At 36.7% G+C, this 26,504-nt stretch overlaps 1 protein-coding gene across 1 annotated transcript in view; it reads right to left on the reverse strand.

The window, feature by feature from the left end:
- Window positions 1-210: 210 nt before the first annotated feature.
- The window catches only part of LOC121436947 (TBC1 domain family member 8B), an 85,039-nt gene continuing 58,745 nt past the window's right edge, over window positions 211-26,504 (reverse strand). Inside the window, exons 11-21 of the mRNA XM_041636859.1 lie at window positions 24,797-24,914; window positions 22,971-23,256; window positions 21,727-21,856; window positions 21,131-21,229; window positions 11,474-11,542; window positions 11,080-11,320; window positions 9,838-9,903; window positions 7,974-8,057; window positions 6,834-6,890; window positions 4,147-4,244; window positions 211-2,768 (exon numbers count right to left, since the gene is read on the reverse strand). Coding sequence (XP_041492793.1) covers window positions 2,376-2,768; window positions 4,147-4,244; window positions 6,834-6,890; window positions 7,974-8,057; window positions 9,838-9,903; window positions 11,080-11,320; window positions 11,474-11,542; window positions 21,131-21,229; window positions 21,727-21,856; window positions 22,971-23,256; window positions 24,797-24,914 — 1,641 coding nt within the window. The 3' untranslated portion in view covers window positions 211-2,375. The remainder of the gene's footprint in view (window positions 2,769-4,146; window positions 4,245-6,833; window positions 6,891-7,973; window positions 8,058-9,837; window positions 9,904-11,079; window positions 11,321-11,473; window positions 11,543-21,130; window positions 21,230-21,726; window positions 21,857-22,970; window positions 23,257-24,796; window positions 24,915-26,504) is intronic.

Below are 26,504 nucleotides of genomic sequence, written 5' to 3' on the forward strand. Positions count from 1 at the left end.
TGCTTTTGAAAGTTCAAGTAAGTTGGTCTTTCTAATAAAGATACATGCCACTTAATATCTAGTAATAAACAGTTTTGTGCCTAATCTAGTTGAGAATAAATTCTGGTTTTCTGGCAACAAGATTCTAAACTGCAGTAGAAAGGACACCCTCAAATGATATTTTAACCATGTGTACGTAAAATGGATAATACACGACATTCACTTTTTAAATAAACATTTTATATTTAATATAATAGATTTTAATACTTAGTTTTATAAAGACAAAGTCACTTTATAACATTTAATGTAAAAGTCATAATGCACTGGTCCAGTTTGACACAACAAAATATTCTGAATATTAGGAACAGCTCATTTGCTTAACAAGGCAGCAGCTATAAAACTATAATGTGTTTAGCTTATCTTCCCTGCAGAACCAGAAAATACATTATTGGCTTGTTAACCTTCATTTATAATCTTCTTGAAACTCTAAAAATCTTTTTAAGTATTTATTTTCAATTAGTCTAGCTTAAAATACAATATTCAGTAATCTTCACTATTCTGACTTTAAAATAATATCAAAAATTAACAGCATATTTTTAAGAAAGGATTTGTTGTAAATACAACTGACGAAATATTCAACACAGTGTGTGTAACAGTGCTTTTGTATATAAGCACAGACCATATGTTTTTCTAGAGCTATTGTCGTATAATTTAACAATCATTACATAAGAGCAGATGTGACAGTTCGCATATAAACTATTAACTAAGATTGAAAATCAGGACATATTTTAGCACATCAATTCTGAGTCAAAGCAGAAAGGCTTAGTTCTAAATTATCTCTTTTAAGTGGCAATTTCCTTGAAAAGACAGTATAATCAAATCTTAAAGATGCTACCAGTATTTGGTAGATTCCAACTTACAGATTCTCAAAGACTCAACTTGAAAAGTGTTTTTGCTTCATTGAAAAGAATATATGCTACATGGCATAGCCCTCTGTTTTATTCACAGTCTATTCTTGCTAAAGCCTGACCACACCAATTCCTTCCCAGAAAGGGAGACTTCTTTGGTCACCATGAAGGTCTGCTCTCTCTCTCTCTCTCTCTCTCTCTCTCTCTCTCTCTCTCTCTCTCTCTCTCTCTCTCTCTCTCTCTCTCTCTCTCTTTGTTTCTAGTTAAGTAAGAGGGCTTGAAATCAAAGCCTAGCATGAAAGCAGAAACTCCTCAGGCTGATTCCTGCCCCATTCCCTAAGTCAACTGCTTAATAAATTACTCTTGTCAGAGAAGGCAGAAGACAGGACAGGTCCATGTGGTTTGATTGTTAGTTTTTATAAAGTGCTATCAAAGTCCATTTATATTTAAATGGACTGTCATGTAATGTCTGACCTAGAAGAAGCCTAAAGTATGTAAAAAATTGCTCATCTAAGTCAGAGAGTCGAACCTTTTTAGGTAGATGCTGGCAATTGTACATAGTGCCTTAGTAAAAGTCTATGTGAACTATACTTCATGTGCTTGTGAAACTAATGAAGCAGTTCAGTATTAGTGTAACTGTTCCACACTACCTCCTATAAATTAAAACACAGCTGATGAAAATTCAAAATATAAAGCTGGGACACAAGCAATCACAAGCCATTCTGAGAAGAGGCCGCACATGACAGTACACTAAAGAAGTTTTAGTTATGTCTCAGTGTAAACGAAAGAGCTATATAGTCAACTGAACTGTCTCTTAACCTTTCTCAAAACAGTGGCTTTATTCTATGTAACCCTAAACCCAGTGATGTTTTTCCTTATATCAGTCCAGAATTGACTTCTTCATTTGTCTTTAGCAGTAGCATAGTTAGTAGTGTCAACCAGCAAATTGTGAACCCTCAAGAACAGAAAGTGCAGAAGCTGCTTTTTAAGAACTTATATTTCTGTGTTGAACAAAATTAAGCTTTAAAAGTTAATAAAGTTCCAGTAACATAACATAGAAAGCAAAGCCCTAAATGGGCAATTTCCTGGATAATTAAGGCTACAGTTCTAAAGCTCAGTTTTGACAGGCTTGGGGCAATTTGAAAAGCAAAGTTCACCAATATGCCATAACAGCATCACTAATAAACACTTTGCCTTTTGAAAAGCCGCTAATCCCATGGAAACAGCAGCACAAACTTGAAACTGACTCCCTAAAGTGATATGGTGGTGCCCTCTGGTGGTTCCACTGAGCATGTGACCCTGATGCTGGATATCTTGGGACACATAGAATTTTTTTAACTGCAATTAATACAAAGGAATGAATCATTGTGCTTCTGAGTACCTTTCTTTTTGCCTTCAAGCACATAGGCAATGCCATACATCCCTGAGTAGTCTCAGGAATCAAGCTGATCGTATAGGAATCTTGGTAAAGCTAACAGCGGCAGAGATTTAGACCTTGGTTCTAGACTTTAACTGGGAGCATTTTGCATGCTCCAGCTTTGCCTTTAAGTCTAAGGGTCTCTCAAAAAACCTCACCAAAGCTGGTTCATTTAACAGGGAAGCAAGAATCTGTTCAAATGCAAAAGACCACTGATGCTCTTCCCTGGGAGAGGAAGGAGTTTTCTCCACACTGCTCTCTGCATTCCCCTCACGGACTCCAGAATCACAGGCTGTCCCGGAGAATCTTCTAGCTGCTAATTTAGGGCTATGGAGTTTCCTTCCAACTTCTTCCATCCTGAGCAAAAGGTTGGTAACAATAGCAATGGCTTGATAGAGTGACTCTTCTTCCGGGTCTTCATGAAATAAATTATACAGGGTCTTTGAAAACTGAATAAATTGTGACTAGAAGACACAAGTTGGAAATATAACATTTTAACATTAGACTTAGCAAATAAAAATGAAACTTAGAAGGGGAACTCAGAAGTGGAGAGAATCCTGTATAAAATTTGTAATATACAACCTTCACCACAGAACTGAGGACTAATTCCATGATACATCTTTGCTCTAGGAAGGGAGGTATGAACCATGAAAGAATATTTCATTTAAGCCCTCTCACATAATTGTCAAATTGAAGAATATTATAAATGAAGAATATTATAAATTAAGAAGTTGTCTTTATTTACTGTTGGGTGACAATTTTGATTATGTAAACTTTCATATTTTCTTTCATGTAATTCTCATCAATCAATTTTAAGAAAAGGATTAAGGACTTCTAATTTGATATTAAAGGGCTGCAATGGACATTGAACTTAGATGCCTTAACATTAGGGAAGAATGACTTCTGGGATCTACCTAGTAGTGTAAGAACTCTTAAGAAATCCCTTTGGATGTACGTGTTTTTAAAGGCAGATACGGGACCAAAGTTAAGAGACTCTAGTTAGTTTGCTAAACTGCTCTCAGGAAATTCTAAATATTCCTGGAAAGTACTTGTCAATTTAAAAGCTATTCAAATCCAAGAGTTTTACAACTCAGTTGTTCAACCTTACATGTTTGTATGTACATAAAACAAGTACAAATAATATGCTTCATAAAAATATATTATAAAAATGCTTTCCGCCTTCCTTTTTATAGTCCTTTTCATTTATAATGATTTTCGAATAAGTAACCCAAATTGGCTTATTTTAGGAAGCCTTTATTTAACCATCAAACTGGAAAGTTCATTAAGACACTCTAAGCTATTGGATAGTTTTGTTTTGGTAAAGTTCTGGGGAACTTCGGTATCTCAATCAACCAGCCTTTCTTTTAAGACTATAAGAACACGTGGGCAATGTATAAGAAAGAGATCAATTTAAATAATGTCTACCCTAGTTCTTAATATCGCCTATGCAGCATCAAATATAAGGTCACTGGGGATTACATAAGATCTATCTTAGTAATTTCTTAGTACGTAGCAATAGATTTGACATCAGGTAGGCACTAACTGAATGTTACTTAATACATGTATATTTTTAATGCTGAAATATGCCACATATAAAAATTTTCTATAGAAACACTAAATACATTTAAGCAATTAATGTACAATATAAAAAAATCTGTTGACCTCTTTCATGATTACTTGAATTTTCTAAAGTTGACAACCTGCAGATTATTTAACTATTTTTTTCAATAGTATGTAAGTTTTTTTTTTCTTTTCCTTTTCTTTTGTGGTATTGGTGACTGAACCATGGGGCTACATGCACTCGCATTAATTAAAAAAAAATTTACTTGGAAAATTCTATACCTGATTCATTCTTGGTAAATCTTTAATGTTTTCTTCTTTTTTAAGAAGCTCATCTTGCCATTGACTTAAATAGGCTTGAATATCAATTTTTCCTTTGCCTAAATAAAAGAAATAAACAATTTTATAATGAACAACTAATATTTCCCCAAATCTCAAAAAGAATCAGTGAAAGTGAAAAAAATATCTCTGAGGTAAAAGAGCCCATCTCTTTCAGTCCAGGACACAATCTGAATTTAGCTTTGATCTCACTCACTGGCTTTCAGAAAACATTATCCACTTCTATTTAGACAAAAACTTACTTTTGGAAATTTGATGAATATCAAAAGTAAAGAAAAAGAGGGAAAATGATGTATTTAGATCAAAACAGCACACTTTGGTCCAACAATAATGTCATGTAGTCATACTCATACCAGTAGCCCTCCTGCACACAGATGATAAAGAAATCAGAGAAACATCACCCTTCAAAATAGCCACAAATAACATAAAATATCTTGGAGTAACTCTAATTAAAGAAGTGAAAGACTTGTAAGACAAGGACTTTAAATCTTTGAAGAAATAAATTGAAGACACCAGAAAATGGGAAGATCTTCTATGTTCTTGGGTAGGTAGAATTCACATAGTAAAAAAATGGCAATCTACAGATTCAATGCAATGCCCATCAAAATCCCAGCAAAATTCTTCACAGAACTCAAAAGAATAATACTCAACTTCAAATGGAAAAGCAAAAACCCAGGCCAAAACAATTCTGTACAATACAGGAACTTCTGGAGGCACCACCATCCCTGACTTCAAACTCTACTATAGAGCTATAGTAATGAAAACAGCCTCGTATTGGCATAAAAAACAGACAGGAGGACCAATGGAATTGAATAGAAGACCTGAATATCAATCCACACACCTACAAACACCTGATTTTTGACAAAGAAGCTAAGAACATAAAATGGAAAAAAGAAAGCATATTTAACAAGTGGTGCTGGCATAACTGGATATCAACATGTAGAAGAATAAAACTAGACTCATATCTATTGCCATGCACAAAACTCAAGTCCAAATGGATCAAAGACCTCAGTATAAAACCAACCACACTGAACCTCATAGAAGAGAAAGTGGGAAGTACACTTGAACACATTGGTACAAGAGACCACTTCCTAAATATAACCACAGTAGGACAGACACTGAGAGCAATAATTAATAAATGGGACCTCTTGAAACTGAAAAGCTTCTGTAAAGCAAAGGACACGGGCAGCAAGACAAAACAACAGCCTACAGAATGGGAAAAGATCTTCATCAACCCCACATTGGACAAAGGACTGATCTTCAAAATATACAAAATACTCAAAAGACTTGACATTAAAAGAGCTAGTAATCCAATAAAAATGGGGTACAGACCTAAACAACAGATGAATCTCACAGAGCTGAAAGACACTTAAAGAAATGCTCAACATCCTTAGCTATCAGAGAAATGCAAATCAAAACAACTCTGAGATTCCATCTTATACCTGTAAGAATGGCCAAGATCAAAAACACTGATGACAGCTTATGGTAGAGAGGATGTGGAGTAAGGGGAACACTCCTCCATTGCTGGTGGGAGTGCAAACTGGTACAACCCCTTTGGAAATCAGTGTGGTGATTTCTCTGGAAATTAGGAAACAACCTACCTCAAGACCCAGCAATATCACTTTTGGGTATATACCCAAAGGATTCCCAATCATACCATAAGGACATGTGTTCAACTATGTTCACAGAAGCATTATTTGTAATAGCCAGAACCTGGAAACAACCTAGATGCCCCTCATACGAAGAATGGATAAGGAAAATGTGGTACATTTACACACCGGAGTACTATACAGTGGTAAAAAAATAATGACATCTTGAAATTTGTAGGCAAAAACATATTGAGTGAGGTAACCCAGACCCAGAAAGACAAATAAAATATGTATTAACTCATAAGTGGCTTTTAAACATAAAGCAAAGAAAACCAGCCTATAATTTACAACCCCAGAGAACCTAAACAACAAAGAGGACCCTAAGAGAGACATACAGGGATCTAATCTACATGGGAAATAGAAAAAGACAAGATCTCCTGAGTAAACTGGGAGTGGTGGGAGTCACGGGAGAGGGTAGAATGGGAGAGGGGAGGAATGGAGGGGAGTGGAAAAAATGTATAGCTCAATTAAAAACAATTAAAAAGAAAAAGAAAAGATGGCTAGAAACAAGCCAAGGCCAGGCAGTCATAAGAAAAAAAAGCACCTAGTGGAAGAGTGTTTATAGATATTTTAAAGAGAGATGACTCCATATGTCCACGTATACAAAGAAACAAATCTAAAAAGGATATAGCATAAAATGTTTACAGCCTCTCCTTCTGGCTCGCTTTGTCTAGGGGTAAGAAAGACTACATGCTGCCTGAATTTCTGCCACAAAGATTATCTATTATTTTTGCAATTCAAATGAAATCTTTAAAATAATAAAAAAATGAATATGGATCACTTACTATTAAATTTTTATAACCTCTGAGATGTAAGTAACAAAAGAGAAATAATAAATTTCTTTTATGTAATTAGAAAACCATATCAGGACAAATCTACAGCCTTTAAAGAAACCTAACCCCTCCCCCTTTATAGCTATTACTATTTATAGAATTAATAATTTAATAAATTGAATGATATTCCTAGATTGTTTCATGGTACCTTTTTCAGGTGTATTTTTTCCTGATTCTGCTTCCTTCTCATCTGCATGCTTGGAAACTAAAGGGAAAAGAGGGCAACTGTATATTATAAAATGTTTAAGTATCTTTTAAAAGTAAAATAATAAAAGAATAGTTTGTATAAAGACTTATAAGCACTTACTATGCTTTTGACCCACCAAAGCAATTTTATGTGACCTGATCTCCTGATCTTAGAATGCAAAGTATCAAAAATATTCATAGTAAAAGAAAAGAACATTGTATATTAATATTTAAAAAATCCTAGATGGTAATACATCAAACTTAAGTATTTGCTTCTGAGTGATAGCTTCTCTATTTGACTGCCTTCAAATTAAGAAGCATTATGTTTATTACCAGGAGGAAAGCCCTATGCATAATGGAGGTCTGAAGAAGAAGCCATATGCCCTGGGTAAGACAAGAACTCATTGTGAAACCCTGCACAATTCACTGCTTTCTGTACTCAATGTTCTTCTATATAAAGTGGGCAGACTTAAATAGATGGGTTTTGAGGTTTTGTTAATGCTCACTTTACATACAGTAACCAAATAGACACACACATGTTCTCTGTAAGACCATGTACCTATGAAAATGAAACAAATGCGAAAAGCACACACACAAGTGTGTATCACTTCCAATTTATGTGAGAAAGCAGATTCTTCTATTGTACACTTGATTTATAAGAAGTATTCACTATTTAAATAAAAGTTATGGATTGTAAATCATCAATGATTCTATCAGCTTCACCATCCTTTATCAAAGCATAGAAATGGCCTGATACAAAATTTCTTTAATACAATTAAAAGCAAAAATCTTTTATATATACTTCCTTTTAAATAATAAGAAATTTCAAAAAATAAAAATTATTAAGCACAGTCTAATCAGTCAAATATTTACAGACTATGCTAACTGCTATCGTAGTATCACAATGTAAAAGGTACAGTGACTCCAATTCAATAAGATCTCCACAAGTAGCTAGTCATCAAGATGCCCATGGTCCTGTCTACCTATCTACCTGGGAGACTGAGGCAGGATGATTACTGGAGCCCAAGAGTTTGAGATCAGTCTGAGACCCAATTTAAAACAACACAAATTCAGTTCAAAGTTTAAAGGAATATTTATTTACCCTGGAGCTGACTGAAATAAAGCAATTCTTCGGTGGAAAGCTCATCGCCCTTGGAAGAAGTCTTAGACATCACTTCAGTATAAGCTGAAAGCATATAAGCCAAATCACATTTACTAGCAGTGAAGGCAGAGAAGTGGTTCTTAAATGCAGACAAATTGAAAAGTAGAAATTAGATGAAGTATATAAGAAATGTGTACATACAGAAAAGTGGAAATACTATTGCTCTGTTGTTGTGTACCAAATAAACATTTCATCACTTTGAATTCTAAAATTTTTCTTCCTTGCATTTCTTCTTTTTTATTGCTTAAGAACTTCATATATGTATATGATCAAATCCATCGCCCCATTTCTTTCTTCCCTCTTCCACCACCATTAATCCCTTCTAATTCCGTGGACTCTTTTGTAAACGCACTGAGTCCTTTTGCTTCCGAGGTCATCTACGGGAGCACGGGTAACCTCCTTGCTTTTTACCAGTTTTTAGAGAGTCATGGAAAGACGAATCTGGTAGTTAGATTAGCTCTGAACATGAAATCTAAAACTCCTGCACTAATAAGGAAACCTGAAGCTCAGAGCTTTACTGTTCCCCACTGTTAGTCAACGGAGACACAGTGTTTCCTAGCTTATATTTTATCCTACTTAATATTCCTACTTTCAACCTCTCCATCAATAACGTATTACATGGAAAATTTAAACATTTAAATGGTAACATAATCTAATAAAATTTATTCTTATAATTAAATTATTATGTGGTTTGACTTTTGTTTTTAATGCTGTGTTAGTGATTTGGGCGTCTGAAGGATTAAACATGGCTTTAGTTTGTTGGTCTGCTAAATGATTCCTTGCTAACCTGAAAAGCCTTTAAAAAGCTTTTAAAGGAAGCCAGGGAGAACATTAGACAAATTATGAAGTGCTATTTGATTTTAATGAATTACTAAATCCAAGCCACTTTTCGCAATATATTTTTTAACAGTAGGGATGTGTTGGGAAATAATCCTAAGGACAGTGGAAAAAATTTATGAAAACTGAAAGGGCATGGTGACTTTGGAGAAGTAGAGCAAAACAGAAAAAAAAAACTTTTGGAGTTGGATGGGCCTCATATCAAGTATATTTGGGACATAATTGAATCTCCCCAACCCTCAGTCTCCTTTTGTAAAAATTGGAAGGATAATATAATCTTTCAAAGATTATGATGCTAAAATAAGAGAGTGCATATAAAATATATTTTATGTGTGTGTTTATGCATGCGTTCAACCATGAGCCTGTGTGAGGGTCTAAGGGTGACACTGGATATAAAATAAAGGTTGTGCACATGCTAATTTAGACCCATCTGCAACAGCACAAATTCAACAGTATCCCAAAATTCCAACGATACATAAGTTCTTATACAAGCTATCATTTAAGAGCTAGCTAGCAGGACATGGTAGCACATGCCTGTTATCCTTGCACTTCTGAGACTGAGCTCAGTCTGGGATATATATTGAGACTATATCTTAAACTGCATACATACACACACACACACACACACAGAGAGAGAGAGAGAGAGAGAGAGAGAGAGAGAGAGAGAGAGAGAGAGAGAGAGAGAGAGAGAGAGAGAGAAAGAGACAGACAGAGATGATTGCCTACTAATAGGAAAGTAAAGATCCAACTGATATATGGAATCTCTTCTACAGATTTCATCCTGTCTATATCTATACCTACACCACCAAAAATACTTGTGATATTACTTGAGGACCACAATAAAGCAATAACTTTAAATTATATGGAAAACTGTTTTATTTGTTAAAGTGAAATTATATGTACAATGATGCCTGTTACAGTGGAATGAACTCTTACTATATACCATTAAAGACTGGTAAAGTCTTACCTGGAGGAATATGCATCTTAAAAAGCAGCTTAAGCTTCTCAGTAAAACTTCCATTGTACATTATATCTGTTCAATAAAATTCAGTTAGAAAACTCAGGTAACTAAACATTAACTAAACATTCAACCATTTCCACCCAAAGTGATTAAGATACAGACAGTAGACAGGAATTAGGATCTAAAACACAGTCAGCCAGTCAGTCTGTTCCCCCACCCCCAGCCCTGTCTCTCTCTCTCATTAGTTTTTCAAAATAAGGTTTCTCTGTGTAACAGCCCTGGCCATTCTGGAACTCTCTCTGTAGACCAGGCTGGCCTTGAACTGCCCCTGCCTTCCTAGTGCTGGGATTAGAGGCATGCACCACCACCACCAGGCAACATAGTGTTTCTTAAGCTAACAATTAACTACCCAGTCAGTAAGATTTTCACTTTCAAGCACATAACCGAAACACTCCACCAGGGGAATAGCATGCTCTATTCACAAGCGCCTTTCTCCCAACCTCATATTTCCCTTTTCTTTTGGAATGGGGCTTTATGATTCATTTGAGGAGAGAACTGCTCTGCAAGATAATGAGTGAAAAGAAATCATTGCTGGGGGGGGGGGTATGTAAAACAAAGGAACAAAACCTATGACTTATCGACTATAGGCACAACTCATTTGTTTAGTATTTCTGTATCACTTATCTAGGCTATGTGGTTAGATTTTTACCCAGGGGGAAAATCCTTCTGTTGTATCTATCTATCTGGTGTGGAAAAATCCTAGACATTCTCTTTCTTCATGTTAAACCATTAAAACACCCACATCAAACAGCTTGTTTCATTGAGAGGGCTGGGCAAAAAAGAAATCAATATATGGGCCTGGAGAGATAGCTCAGTGGTTAAGAACACTAGATGTTCTTCCAGAGGTCCTGAGTTCAATTCCCAGCATCCATGTGCCAGCTCACAACCATCTGTAACTCTAGGTCCAGGTGATTCAACACCCTCATACAGACATAAATGTAGGCAAAATATCGATGAACATAAAGTAAAAATAAATTATTAAAAGAGATCAAGATGCATAGGTTTAACAGCAAGCACATTTAAAAAAGGCTCATAATTACTAAACCTGAAGACAATGTAATCCAAAATTGACCTAAACTAGCAGTAATAGGCAGCAAGATAAAATATTTTGGGGTAGTAGGGAATATTTTGGGGGCATAGAGAACATAGTTATGTTTTGCTTTAGAAAGTAGAAGGGCATCAGCCTACCAATTGCAGAGGAGAATTCTTTGAAGTTTATAAGGCAATCAGAATTTTCATCCAACAATCTGAATGTCCATAAAGCTAGTGAGTCTCTGTTTGCAGAATGAGCCCAGGGACTCAACAAGTGATACAGCACTCTGAACTGCTGGCAGTCAATCTGATACTGTTCCAAATATGACAGGCTGGGGTCATGATGCTTCAATCCTGGACAACTCGAATACCAATAACAAGATATAAACAGCTCTTTCTACAAAAAAAAAAATGGAAAAGGAGAGTCATTAAATCAGAAAAAAGTCAAAGAATTTTTCTAAATATGTCTCTTAAAACATAAAAATGTTTAAGAGCAATGGAGATAAAATTCCGCTAAAAGATTAATTTTCGTTAAAAAGGAACAACATACCTTAAAAATGACATAAAGTTCATCCAATTCCTGAAGATTCATCTTCACATCTTGTGATACAACACGCAACTTTAAAAAGATCAAAAGCAACTTAGACTCAGCATTTCCTTTTAAAAAGTCTTTGAATTCACTTGGTGTTTTCCTCTACAAGGAGAAAATATTTTCTTTTCTTTTTTTAAACCTACACATCATTTTTTTTATTGCAGCTCTAGTAACAATTGCTAAGTTATTTCTTGATTTTTAGTTAGTTGCTGAACTAACCTTGTGTTTCCGATATAACTACTACTTAACTTTAGTGTGATGTGGGAGTGATTTCTTATTAATAAAGAAACTGCCTAGACCCATTTGTTAGGCCAACCCTTAGGTGGGCGGAGAAAACAGAACAGAATGCTGGGAGAAAGAAGCTGAGTCAAGGAGTCGCCACCATGATTCTCCCACTCCAGGCAGACGCAGGTTAAGGTCATTCCTGGTAAGCCAGCTCGTGGGCTACATAGATTATGAGAAATGGGCTAGTCCAGGTGCGAGAGTTAGCTGAGAAAAGGCTAGATATAATGGGCCAAGTGGTGTTTAAAAGAATACAGTTTCCGTGTAATTATTTCGGGGCATAAGCTAGAGCTAGCCATGTGGGCGGCCGGGTGCCAGGGATGCAGCCCCGCCGCTCCTATTTCAACAGAGTGGCGCCCGACGTGATGGACTAAATCCACTTAAAAAACCTGAGAAGGCTTAAAAATAAGGGAGAGAGAGTTTAACACAGATTTTTGCTGTTTGTTGGTGGCGTGCTGTAGAGAGATTTCCTGATTCGGCAACAGCAGCAGAAAAAAAGCTGCGTCATTTTAAAGTAAGGCTTCCTGGGACTGTGCGGCTTCCTGGGACTGTGCGGCCAGCACAAACTCTGGCTTTAAAGCGTTTACATAGAGGACAATGAGGACTACTGAGAACTCAAGAACAATGGCAATGGGTTTCTGATCCTACTGCACGCACTGGCTTTGTGGGAGCCTAGGCAGTTTGGATGCTCAACTTACTAGACCTGGATGGAGGTGGGGGTTCCTCGGACTTCCCACAGGACAGGGAACCCTGATTACTTTTCGGGCTGAGGGGGGGGGGGGGACTTAATTGGGGGAGGGGGAGGGAAATGGGAGGCGGTGGCGGGGAAGAGACAGAAATCTTTAATAAATAAATGAATTAAAAAATTAAAAAAAATAAAAATAAAGCGTTTCAATGGATTTCATGGGACTGGATGTTTGTGTTCCTGCTTGGGATCAGAAGGAGAGAGCTCTGAGACCATGCAGATGGCTCAGCGCTCCCCGCCTGCATCTGGGCAGACAGCAGAATCAGGCTTAGGCAGGAGGAAGAGCATGACGGATTCCTGCTGCCATACTGCGCAGTGCTCTGCATGTCAGATTTGGTTGTAACTTGGATAAAAAGAGTTTCTGTGCTGCACGCTCAGTCTCAGAATTAAACTGCTGAGTGCGGCTCCAATGTGGACTTGCTGTGTGCCTGGAACTGTGCGCAGCTCAGGGGCACCAAATGGATCTGAGGCAGGAGTGACTGCTCCATGCTGAACTGTGCTGGTTGGCAGGTACTACCGTAATTACTGTAATAACAGCGCAGTTAAGGTTTAGACTGGGCAGGACACAGACAGTACCATATTACCTGTACATGGTGCAACTTAAGTTTTTAAGAAGTGCTTAACATTTTAAGAAATGCTCCTGGATAGTAAAATAATTACAGATTCACAATACGACAGATTCAGACATAAAAGACCTCTATGGATCACAGTGTTGGATGAATGTACGTAGGCTTGAGAGAGAAAAGAAAAAGAATATAGAAAATAAAGTTAATGGTTTATAAAAAAAGGTAAAGTCTTTAAAGAGACAGAGTACAGATAGTTAAGAGATTAAAAGAAATAAAGAAAAATAAGCCACATAAAAATGGAAAATTCACAGAGAGTCTGGATTGTGTACATTGTGTTTTCTTTAAAATTTTTGACTGTGAAGGAGCTAAGTACAGAGAGACATTTCATTACATGGTCTGCCAAGCGAAACCAGAATAGATATAAGGATATTACGATTTCAAAATTTGGGTCTAAGGATATGATGCTTTGGAGAGGGTCTTCTTTTGTTTTCACAGAGGACCAGACCCTGTGGATTGCATCTATCCCGATATGGTATGATAGACCACGACCTCCCGAAAAGTTCCTGTGAACACCCTCAAAAAATTACTTCACTCAACTGCCAACTGAGATAAACCTGGCATACAGGTTACACCCTAAATGATCTGATTAACAGCGCCCCCATTCAGCAGGAAGCAGTTTGGAGAGAAAAACCTGCGCCCATGTTCCCAAAATATTGTTTATAAATGTTCTTTTACATTTAATGGGGGATATGATATAGATATGAATAATTTGCATTGGTATGGATTTTAAGGTCAATTTTGTTATATGTATATGTATTTCTTGATCTTGATTAACGTATTGTGATTGTGTAGTTCATTTAAAAATGTAATGTATAATTAGGAAATATAGGTTGTTGATGGATAATCATAAATAATAGTCAAGTTTGTAGTCATGTTACTTAGATTTTCTAGATATATAGAGATATACTTCAGATAGGCATTCTTCATATCTTTCAAAGACTGCAGAATATAGCATTTAAATGTTTTAATAACTTAGGGCTTTTCATGACAATGAGACACGTCTGCTCCTGACAGCGCCAATCTACTTAAAGAGGAAGATGGGCATCGAAGAGGATCCTTATGGAGTTGGATAGCCATTTGGGCAAGAAACTGTTCTTGCCTGGACTGTTGCATAAACTGGACAAAGAGAACTTGCAGAGAGAGGACTGCTAAACTTGCCTAAAGGTGAGATGGCCTTTCGGGGTTCCTGATTCATGAAAGAGTCTGCAAGACATTCTTCAGGACAAGCAGATAGTGACTGCCTTTGAAATTTCCTGCTTTATGGAAATGTCTGCTGGAAACTATGGGCCTGTAGGCCGAAGATGGATGCCCCAACAATACAGAGGAACTTTGGGTGACTGTCCAGGCAGTGAGATGTCTCTGTCATTTCTAGAGTTTGGATTTCTTGTTTGCTTAGGTAATATTATATCCTTCTGGAGTCTTTGATGGAGTTGAAGAATGGATAGATAGTTATAGTTTTCCTTAGTTATGATAAAAGATAAAGTAGATATAAATATTGTAACTGTAATTCTTGCTTGAGAACTGTTTTGTTATATGTAATTTTACTATGTTAAAGTTAAAGCCTTTCTTTTTTGTTTAAACAGAAAAAGGGGAAATGATGTGGGAGTGATTTCTTATTAATAAAGAAACTGCCTAGACCCATTTGTTAGGCCAACCCTTAGGTGGGCGGAGAAAACAGAACAGAATGCTGGGAGAAAGAAGCTGAGTCAAGGAGTCGCCATGATTCTCCCACTCCAGGCAGACGCAGGTTAAGATCATTCCTGGTAAGCCAGCTCGTGGGCTACATAGATTATGAGAAATGGGCTAGTCCAGGTGCGAGAGTTAGCTGAGAAAAGGCTAGATATAATGGGCCAAGTGGTGTTTAAAAGAATACAGTTTCCGTGTAATTATTTCGGGGCATAAGCTAGAGCTAGCCATGTGGGCGGCCGGGTGCCAGGGATGCAGCCCTGCCGCTCCTATTTCAACATTAGTGTACTAATATTAATATAGTACTATATTACTACTTTGTCAATTAATTGAAAAAGTAAAATAGATCTTGGTGTGATAAAAAGATATCACGAATAAATATCAATGAGAAGCAAAGTATAAATATGGGCTGACAAAATGGTTCAGTGGATAAAGGTACTTGCTACCAAGACTGATGACCTGAGTTCAATCCCACGGACCCATGTAGATGGAGAGAACAAATGTCATAATTTGTACTCTGGCTTCCACATGGATGCTATGGCACATGAGTACACCCCTCCAGTAAATAAATGTAATACAAACTTAAGAAGGATAACATGGAAAGATGGATATGAAAGTCATCAAGGTGTTCATCATACAGAATGCAGCATATAAAATCAACTAAATGAATTCTGAAGTGTTATGCAAATATATCTGAAGATTGAGATTAAAATAGATAATTTCCTTGGGAAATATGTCACCAAAATTAACTCAATGTGCAAACAATTTGAATAAACAGAACAGAAATGGCAACGAAAAGCTCCCATCATCAAAAGTTAGCAGACCCAAAGGTTTAGAGGCTTGTTTTCTCAAACTTTCTAATAACAGTGATATCCTATGTACATTAAAGTATTTCAGAGCATAGAAAATATGAGTTTACTACAAAATCTATTATGCAACATAAGCTAAATTGGCATAAAATTAGCATTCACAAAAAATAAATCCTTAATGGTCATGGTGGTACACACCTTTGATCCCAATACTTGGGAGACAAGAACAGTTTTAGGGAAGTCCGGCCTACATAGCCAGCTTCAGGGCCAACTATGGCTCCATACTGAGACCATGTCTCTAAAAAAGCAAAAGAAATTCTGAAATCAATGTTATTTTAACACAGACACAGAGAACCTTGCTAAACTGTTTAGTCAAATTATCAAAATAGAACATTAATGATATTATAGCCAGATTCATTTTACAATGCCCTGTCTTATACATGATTTTAGTAGAATTGCTCTGAGTTTATCTCTGTTTAATTTTATCTTGGCTGTCAGCTTGCTATATATTGTTTTTATTATGTTTAGATATGCTCCTTGTATCTATGAGCTCACCAAGACTTTTTTAATGAAAGAGTGTTGGATTTTGTCAAAGGCTTTTAAAGCATCTAATGAGATGACCATGTGGTATTTTTTCTTTTAGTTTGTTTATATTATGGGTTGACAGATTTTCATATGTTGAACCATCCCTGCATCTCTGGGATGAAGCCTACTTGGTCATGGTGGATGGTATTTTGGATGTATTCGTGGATTCAGTTTATCAGTATTTTATTGAGTATTTTTGCATCTATGTTCACGAGTGCAATTGATCTGTAATTCTCTTTCTTTGTTGGGTTTTTTTGTAGTTTGGGTATCAGGGTGTCTGTGGCCTCATAGAAAGAATTTGGCAATGCTTCTTCTGTTTCTGGAATTCCAATAATTCTTTAATAAAATTTACTATATTAGTAAATAAAAAGCCACACAATCTGAAGATATGAAAGTCATTGTATCAAAGTTAACTTTTGATAATTTTAAAAATTAACTCACTATTAATTTTTAAAAAGAATTGTTCCCATTTCAGTTAGAACTCTGTGTGTGCACTCTACTACTGAGCTATATCTTCATCCTTTCAACCTAGAAACTTAATAAAATTTCTTTAGTTTAATAAAGGACATCCTTCTGAAATCAATAGTAATAAAATATGGGAGGCATCTCTATTAAATTTAGGAGTAGGACTAAAAGGCCTACTCCTATTGCTATTATTCAATATTACTTCAAGGTTTCAAGATCATGAAGTAATAAACACACAAAAGAAAAGAAGATTACTTATTAGGAAGGGCCAAAATTCTTAGCACTGAAAATTAAGCACTCTTTATTTAGGACACCAAAAGTGCTAGTATAAGGTGGAACAATCAGTCAACCAGTGTTGTGGCCACAACAAAATGCAAGAAACCCAAATCAAGAGATTTGCACTTATACCAATAAATAACTGAAAAAATGTAAAGAAAAACATCTCAGTCATTTTTGCCACAAAATGCATTATGAAAAAAATCAATAAGAAATATTTAAGACCTATGTGATGGTTAGCTTTTTGTCAGCCTGACACAATCTAAAGTCATCTGCTAGGAGGGAACCCCAATTGGAGAAAATTTCTCCATAAGATCAGGCTGTAGGGAGGCAAGCCTCTAAGGCATTTTCTTATTTAGTGATTGCTGGGGGAGGGCCCAGCCTATTGTAGGTGGGAATACCCTGGAGCTGGTGGTCCTGGGTTCTGGAAGGAAGCAGGCTGAGCAAACTATGATGACCAAGTCAGTGCCCTGACTTCCATTGATAATGGACTGTAACATGAAATGTAAGAAATAAACCCTTTCCTCCTCAAGTACCTTTTGGTCATGGTGTTCCATCACAACAATAGAAATCCTAACTAGGACAATGTACAGGATCAAAATCATAAATGCTTGCTAAAGGACATCTAAAAAGTCAGATAACTATAATGGATATTAAAAAGAAAAATTTAAAGTCTCACCAGATTTCAAAATGTACTATAAAGGTACACTAATTCAAATAGACATAGTTGTAATAACAAAAAGTAAAATAAAGAACTGCTCCCACATATGCACATGAAAATTCAGGGTATGAAAAGTACAATACAATAAGAACAGACCATGCAATAGTTTTCAATGAAAGTTTTTAGTTGGAAAATATTGATATCATATATAACAAAATCTTCCAGGTATATTAACCTGTATGCTAAATGTTAAAATGAAAACTATCATCAGTACTGTGAGCTTATAAAAACTAGGTACTTTTATAATTTGTATAATTTTAGCTAGAGAAAGGCTTAAGTTTTAAATGAAAACCAGTCATTATGAAAGAAAAAGGAAAGACTTGACTATGTAAAATCTGTAATTTGAAGACTCTGACAGACATCATAAAACATGAACAATAACGAGGAAGAAATGATAGGTTACAAATATAATTGTCAAAGAAATGCTACTACCTGGGAGGGTAAACTCTACAGGAGCAGTACTGAGCCAGTGACCTGGGCCAGATCTTGCCTGAGGCAGCAAACTTCACAGAAGCAGGACTGAGCCAGCATCTAGGCCAGAGCAGACCTGAGGTAACAAACTCCAGAGGAGCAGGACTGAGCCAGCAACTTGGGCTGGAGTGGGCCTGGGACAGTGAACTCCATGGGAACAGGAGCAGATCTATACCAGGGATATTTGTGGGTACAGGACTGGGCCAGCGACCTAGGCTGGAGCATGCCTGAAGAGGCGAGCTCCACAGGACCAGGACTGAGCTGGCAACCTAGGCCACAGTGTGACTGAGACAGCAAACTTCAATGTCATAGAGCAAACCCCAGGAGTGCTGGGCAACCTCCAGGAACATGGAGTGACCAACAGGGTGACTGGAACCATGGCACTGACTACAGTACGATGAGCATCCATCTGAGCCTTGGAGCTACTGGCATCTGGAAGACTGATCACCAGAGTCACAGGCAGCTACTGGCATCTGGAAGACTGATCACCAGAGTCACAGGCAGCTACTGGCATCTGGAAGACTGATCACCAGAGTCACAGGCAGCCCCAATTACACCAATTAGAGGAAAAGATGAGGTAAGAACATACGCAATACCACAAAGAGCAACACGACACCAGTAAAATCTAGTGACTCTATAGCAGCAAGACTTGAACAACAAATATAGATGTAGCAGAAGAAAATGACCTAAAAAGTAACTTCAGGAGAATGATTGAGGTCCTTAAAGAGAATATGAGAAATTCCCTCAAAGAAATGGGAAAAAAGACAAACAAAAAATAGAAGACATCAACAAATCGCTTAAAGAAAACCAAGAAAAAGCAATCAAACATATGAAAGAAAATATTCAATATTCAACTACCCATATATCAGTGCACTCAAGAAAGCTGCTTCTTGCAGTGGGCAGTTATTAATATAGAAACCTACATGTGGTCAATAGGTAGAGACTTTGGAGTGTTAAGCTTAAGTGGGATGTTTATATCACACCCTACTTCACAAGGCTTGGAGATCAATGCAGAGGAGGAGACAGAAGCATTGTAAGATACAAAGGTCATGGAAACTGTTTTTCAGATGCAACATAGAAGGTGTACATAGGAACTCACAGTGATTATGATAGTATGCGCAGGACCCATAAAAGTCAAACCAGACACAATCCTAGGAGGTAGACACAAAGCCTTATTCCTAGCTGAGGAGCTAGCATTTGATGAGTACTGGGAGGGGCAATGACAGTTTTCTAGTATGTTGACTGTATTCCAGGGCAAGCCCCATTCCAAGGATTACTCAGCCAGAAAAACTGGACTCAGTGGGTTTAAAAGAGACACAGCACATGAAGATAAGTGGATCGGGAGGTGGGAAGAATTTCAGAGGAGTTGGTGAAGGGGAATGAACATGATTAAAATACATTGTATGAAATTCTCAAAGAATTAATTATATCATGGTATATACTTTGTGCACTAAAAGAGTGAGTTAGATCTAATTATACTGATATGCAATGATCATTATATATTTGAATGACTGGTATAATGTGTGATCTCATTTTCAAAATCTATCTTCTCTTTCTCCACCAGCCTGAATATGTTTTATGATCTTACACAGTAAAAAGAAATGTAAGGATGCACTTGAAACATTTTACCATAGTTACTTGGGGTAAGAAAACTTCATTTTTGAGATATTTCTGTAATGCTTGAATTGTCTGTAATAAATGTATGTAACCAATATTTTAAGTTAATATTTTGAAGCAAAAACAAAGGTTCTCTGTCCCATGTCACAGTAACATTGCTGAATTATTTAATTGAAATCTAAACTAGGATCGTCAGAAATGTTAATTTTCCTAGATTGCATCTTTGAAGACTCAGGTTTTGTTTTTTGTTTGTTTTTTTTTTAATTTTCGAGACAGGGTTTCTCCGTAGATTTTGGTTCCTGTCCTGGAACAAGCTCTTGTAGACCAGGCCGGCCTCGAACTCACAGAGATCCCCCCTGCCTCTGCCTCCCGAGTGCTGGGATTAAAGGCGTGCACCACCACCGCCCGGCAGTTTTGTTTTGTTTTGTTTCGTTTTTCGAGACAGGGTTTCCCTGTGTAACAGCTCTGGCTGTCCTGGAACTCACTCTGTAGATCAGGCTGCCTTGGAACTCACAGAGATCCACTTGCCTCTGCCTCCCCAGTGCTGGAATTAAAGGTGTGTGTCACCACTGGCCAGCAGAGGACCCAGTTTTTAAGTGAGGAGGTTTATAAAACAATAAATCATAATGATAAAAATTAAACAGTGTAGAAGATTATAAACAGCAAAGTAAAATTCTTCACCTTGGGATCAGTGATCTAGTAATCTCACTGACCAGAGGAAACCAATATTAGCAGCTACCTACGGAATCATAGCAATGCTTTAAGAGTGAATTCTGTTTTATACGCTTTTAATTTTCTTTTAAGTATTACAGAGAAATAATATTTATTAGAAGCATTTGCTATTATGAGAGCTATCTTCTAATTTTAATTTTTAATTATGTGTATATGGTTTGAGTGCATTTGAGTGTAATGCCCATGGAAGCCAGAAGAGGGTGCTGGATTCACTGTAGCTGGAGTTCTAGAAGGTTGTGAGCTGCTGGGTACATGTGCTAGGAAGCTTGGGTCCTTGTGAAGAGCAGTACAAGTTCTTAATCAATGCGCCATCTCTCCAGCCCAAGCTATTCTTAACTGAACCACAGATGTTTGTTGCTCAAATGCTAATTCAGTACTGCTCCACAGTACAGTTGAAGGTCAAATAACAGAATCACACTGAAATAAACACAAGCATTCAGCCAGAAGCAAACAACTATTTCTCCTCTAAAAACTTACAAGGCCCGAACCTAGCTCTGTAAGTTACCGTCTTTCATTTTATTCACATGGAAAGTTATCTTTTAAGAAGAGAGAGCAAAGTTCCTTGAGGGTCCCCCACCCCCTGCCCCAGGTGATACTCACCACATTCTGCTTTGTTGTTTCCTCCAGGGTCTGGATCACATACAACCGATTTCGACAGCGCATGCTGTGTATATCTTCATAGCGGATACTACCATATTTCTGCAAGAAAGGATTGCAGTGGCTACTCATTCATAATAAATATCCACTTCTCTTACAATTGAATTTCATCAGACTCAATTCTCTGAGGCCTTGATTCTATTTCTATCAGTGACTTTGCACATTTCCATCTCAGTGTTTTAAATATGTTCACTAGAGAAAATTGTATCTATCTACAGTGTGTCTTGAGTAAGAACACTGGTCAAAGTCTTAGTTTGTGAAGGAAAATCATTTTTTAACTTTTTCTAGAGTGAGACATATTTAGACGTGGTCATCATTTGTGAAAGCAAGTGAATTTAATATCATTTAATGAAAAACAAGTTGAGGCAGAGGAAATTACACAACCTAAGGTCAATTCACAGAACTCAATATTATAGTAAAGTTAGATTTTAAGTTGTTACTTTGTTCGCATTGCTGTTCTTAATATACAAGAATGCCATGCAATTATTTATAATATTTAAATATGCTAAGTAATCATATTTATGGTACATAAAACTTACCTCATTGGATTCTCTAATCAAATCTGTAATATCCACTTTAGTGTGACTGCTTTTTTCATTATTGATATTTGAACCCTGCTGAACATTTGAAGGCAATGGGCTGTCCTTATTAATGACATTGTCAAAGAACCTATCCAAAATGACAATAACATAAGAATTAGTGCAACTAAAATAGTTGTAGCAGAGAACAGCACAGCTAATGGTTCCTAAGTCAGTCAGAGGTCAATTTTAAATGAGAACACGAGGGAAGGAGTATGAAGAAGAATCAAAAGATGGTTGGGAATTCCGAAAGTGGATAGAAGGATTAGATGCATGGCAGTGAAAAAGAACATGCGGGAAGTGAACAGGTTCAGAGCACACTTTGCAAATAGTCCAAACCCATCCAGAATGGACTGAATATCAGCTCTATAGAGGCTTGAAAGGGGAAACCAGTTTTCAAAAGGAAAACTGAGGCCTTATCTTTAGAGTTCCAGAGGCCAAAGGGAGATGTATATATTATTCTGTACAGAATGGGGTTTGATGAAGCATTACAACAGTTGCCAATTCATTTTCATTCACTTAACTCACACACATGTATGTGTAATACATCTAGTACTCAAAGCCCCATGTGCCCCAATACAAAGTAGCATTCATACAAAATATACCAGGAAAATAAAATTCAACCTACCTTACTGATATCACCTGGAAAGCAGGATAATTTCCCCTACTGGATACTTGGTTACTAACTAGCTCTTTGCCCCTCACATTACTTTCTATATAGACATTCTAGTTTAAAGTAGAATTGCTAATGTTAGGATTTACTGAATTAATGATGTTAGCACAAATATGAAAGGAACCTAACTGTTCTCATCAGAGTGATATACTTTTGCTGTACTCTATTTAAAGACAAAGGGCAGGACTTTGGGCCTAGCCCTTTCTTTCAACCAGTTCTATGACTTAAAGCCAATTGCTTGAAGTTTCTAGGACTCAGTTTCCTCACTGGTAAGTTAAGCAGACTGAACAATGTAATCACTCCTATCTCCACTGGATTTAAAATTTTTACTTATGTGTATGTCTGTCCATATAACATACATGTTGGAATGCCCATGGAGGCAAGAAGAGGCTATTGAACCCTTGAGTTGGATAGCAGCCTGACATGGGTGCTGGGAACCGAACTCATTTGAGATAGCAGCAAACATTCTCAATTGCTAACCCATCTCCCCCCCGCCTACCTCCAGATTTAAATGCTAGAGTTCTTACAATACCTGTTTAGTGCTGTCACAGCTTCCGCATCATCTTTACACGTCAGAAGTTTGTCTAAATTATAGTCAAGTATTGCCAATCCCAGCTGTAAAATGGCCTTTATCCCGTCATAGAAGAAACAGTCCACCACGTTCACTGCGCTTTCAATAGGCAGCACACTAATGAAGAGTGTGAGGAACCACGAGAGAGAAACCGAGGAAAAGAAGGTCATATCGGTCATGTGTTCCGTCAGCTGAGGAAGGTGATCCCTAATAAGTTCTTCAAACACTGCCTGATCCACCAAGGCACCTGGAAAACATTAAAGCAAGTTAAAAAAACGACCACCTCCTGAAAAGCTTTCTTTATGCCTCTGCTCCATTTTCATCCGCTTCCTGGTACAGCTCAGCTCAATTCCTTCAAACAGGAGCCCTTTATTGCCTTCCTAGAATTTGCACATGTCTGCAGCTGCGAGTTGAGTGTCATGAACCTAAGAACACTTGAGAAATTCCATTTTAATTCATTTGAGGAGTTCCTGAGTCCTTCTTACAGTCAGAGACATGCACTAGATACTACTAATGAGGTGAGATCATCTTCAAAGAATTTATTACCTTTTGTGGTGGTAGGATGGAACTCAGGGCCTGTGCATACCAGACAAACATGCTATCACTCAGCTATATAGCCTTAGTGCAAAAAGAATTCAATCTTGATAGAAGTAAAAATAAACGTACATAGAACTTACGACAAAAGTCAACATAATCAAGACCTAGTCACAGCACTGAAAACTTAAGAAGGTACAAAGGGTAGATTACCTATAGGTATTAAAATGGGATCACAGATGCTTATATATATGATAACTAAAGACAATGCCACATAATTAACAAAGAAAAATTTGATTCATTTTCTATGTGAACCCATCCAAATATAGAAACTTTAAGTTGATTAAAATCTCCCTCCCATCAAGAAACTATTAAAATTTCCTTAGTAGTTCTCGATGTCTCAAATCATTATTATTTTGGCAATCTAGTGTTTATAAACACAAATTAAAATTTCATTTTCATTAAAAAGCAAGCCAGGTCCTTAATTTTGAAAAAGTAACAAACATTTTTCCAAGTACACATCCAATATTCAAAGATCTTTGCCCTAGAGTATCAGTCAATGTGACATTTTGACATGGCTTACGTTTTATGTCTTTTTCAATCTAATTTACCAACTCTTCAGTTTGACTGGCAATTTAATAGGTAAGAAGTCTGGGTCATCTCAGCAATTGGGAGGCCGAGGCTATGCACCCTGAGCTATACAGCTGGACCTTGTCTCAACAAGCAAAAGTCCCCCAGATTCACAAACAAAATCACTCTCCTACGAAATAGACAATAGACATTAACATAGTTTAGAAAAGACTAAGTCTTCTGATGTTGAAAAAATTTCTTAGGTTAGAAACTAAAGTATTCTTCAATTCATGTATTAATAATATTTAGAGTTAAGACCTTCCGGAAGTGATTGGTTCACAAGGTCTCTGCCTTAATGAATAGATTAGTTAATGCATGGATTAAGGTAAATTTTCATGGAAGCAGATTTATTATATAAAGAAAGCTAATTCTACTGTGCTTGCTGTCTGGCCATATGATATCCTATGCCACATTATTATGATGTAGTAAGACCCTGCCAACATGCTGAGCAGATGTTGGCACCATGCTCTTGGACTTCCCTGCCTCTTATCACTAATTAAAACAATATAAATTACTGTCTGTGCCATTTGGCGATGCAGCAGAAATAGATGAAGCCAGTGCTCATGTGTAGATATATGTATGCGTGCTTATATGTAAGTATTCTTTTTGTATTTCTTTTTTACCAATGATTCGGCGATTAAAATAGTCAGGCAGCATTCGTTCACATACAGCAACCAGAAGCCAAAAAGCTTCTTCTTCTTTTGCATATAGAAGCAATACTGAAGTCAAAATGTTCATCGCCTAAATTTCCCAGAAAAGAAACAAAAAAGTGGTTATTGCTTAGGTAATAACTGCACTTCTTATTCAAGCATAGAACTTTTGACTAGCAATAATGATAAGTGAGTGATAATAAAGGAAATATGAGGACTTGAAGTTAATCCAAAGTAAAGCAATGTATAGTTAGGTTAACATTTGCTAGCCAGGTATTTTATACAGCAATATTAAAGGAAAATGAAGCAGTAATATCATGGATATAAAGCACCATAAATAAAAACCAATTAGGCTGATTTCAATGCGTTAAAATGTCAATTATTGAGTCTTTAAAATAAAACACATAATTGTGGATGATATTCTAATATTGGAGAAAACAACCTTTATAACTATTTCCTGGAGATTATCCCTTAGATACCAAATCAAATCAATCACTTCATTAATTCACAAAATTTAACACCACCTCCCTATTAAATACTTTGTTTTCTTAGATATTCTGATTCTCATCACTGCAGAAACTCTTTATCCGGTACATGCAATTTTGATTCAAATTCTAGATTTTCTACTAACAAATGATTTTTACATATATTCTTTCTTTTCCATTGCATTGCTACCTAACTTCCTGTTTATATTGGACAGATGAGAAAGGGCTTGGAGTTCTTTCAAAGTACCATTTGTAGAGTACTGTCATTATTCAATCTGTCTGGTACTCCTCTGGAAGACTACATTTACAAAGCTGTCTTTACTTGACCTGACGCAGAGTTCATCTAGCACAAAAGCCTTTTCTCTGGAGTGTTTCTTAAAAATAATCAGAGGTGGCTATTGAGCATGTGGCTGCCCGAGACAATGGCTAACAGCTGGGATGAACAAGAAATTAACAAAAACATTTGAGGAAAATCTGGGGGCTTTGAAAAACTCTAGCATATCTTTAGCAATCTAGAAGCCCATGTTCATGCACATTGCTTTAGACACATCTATAGCTTTATGTACACTTTTTCTGAGCTACATGGGCTGAAAGCCAGGGCTTTGTATATGCTTGGCAAGCACTGTAACACTGAACTATATTCCAGCCTGTACATATGTTAAGAAAGAATAAGACCAAGCGCTCATCACTGGCTAAATTTTGGGCTTTTGGCAATCATAAACTGGTAGGGAATAGAAAATGAAAAGAAAAGAAAGTTCAGTATCATCAGTATTACTCAGCTGTGAACTCTGTGAACTACAATAATGGCTGGCCCTGCAAGACATTGCCCATTGGTGCAACAGTGGAACAAATGCTGTGGGAGTAACCACCCACTTTCTGATCATATGTTTATGGCCCATTCCACAAAAAGAGACCTATACCTGAAACCACTATCAGGTCAAGAATCTATAGCTGGAGATATCATAGATCCTAGTAGAGAATCTACTACTATTATTCTGTCAAATGAACATGGTATTAAACCAATGCCTAATGATATCATACCCATACATTAAAGTATCTCCTAATCCTCATCAGAGAAACTTTGCAGTAGATGATGATCAACACAGAGAACTGCAATTAGCCAAAGTGCAGAGAATAAGAGATTATAGAATATTAAGGCATAATGGAAGCATATATACTGCACCACCTCCTCCAAA

The sequence above is a fragment of the Microtus oregoni genome, unplaced genomic scaffold (assembly GCF_018167655.1).
Source record: "Microtus oregoni isolate MIOR12 unplaced genomic scaffold, Mior012 000050F_010, whole genome shotgun sequence".
In the NCBI taxonomy this organism is placed as follows: domain Eukaryota; kingdom Metazoa; phylum Chordata; class Mammalia; order Rodentia; family Cricetidae; genus Microtus; species Microtus oregoni.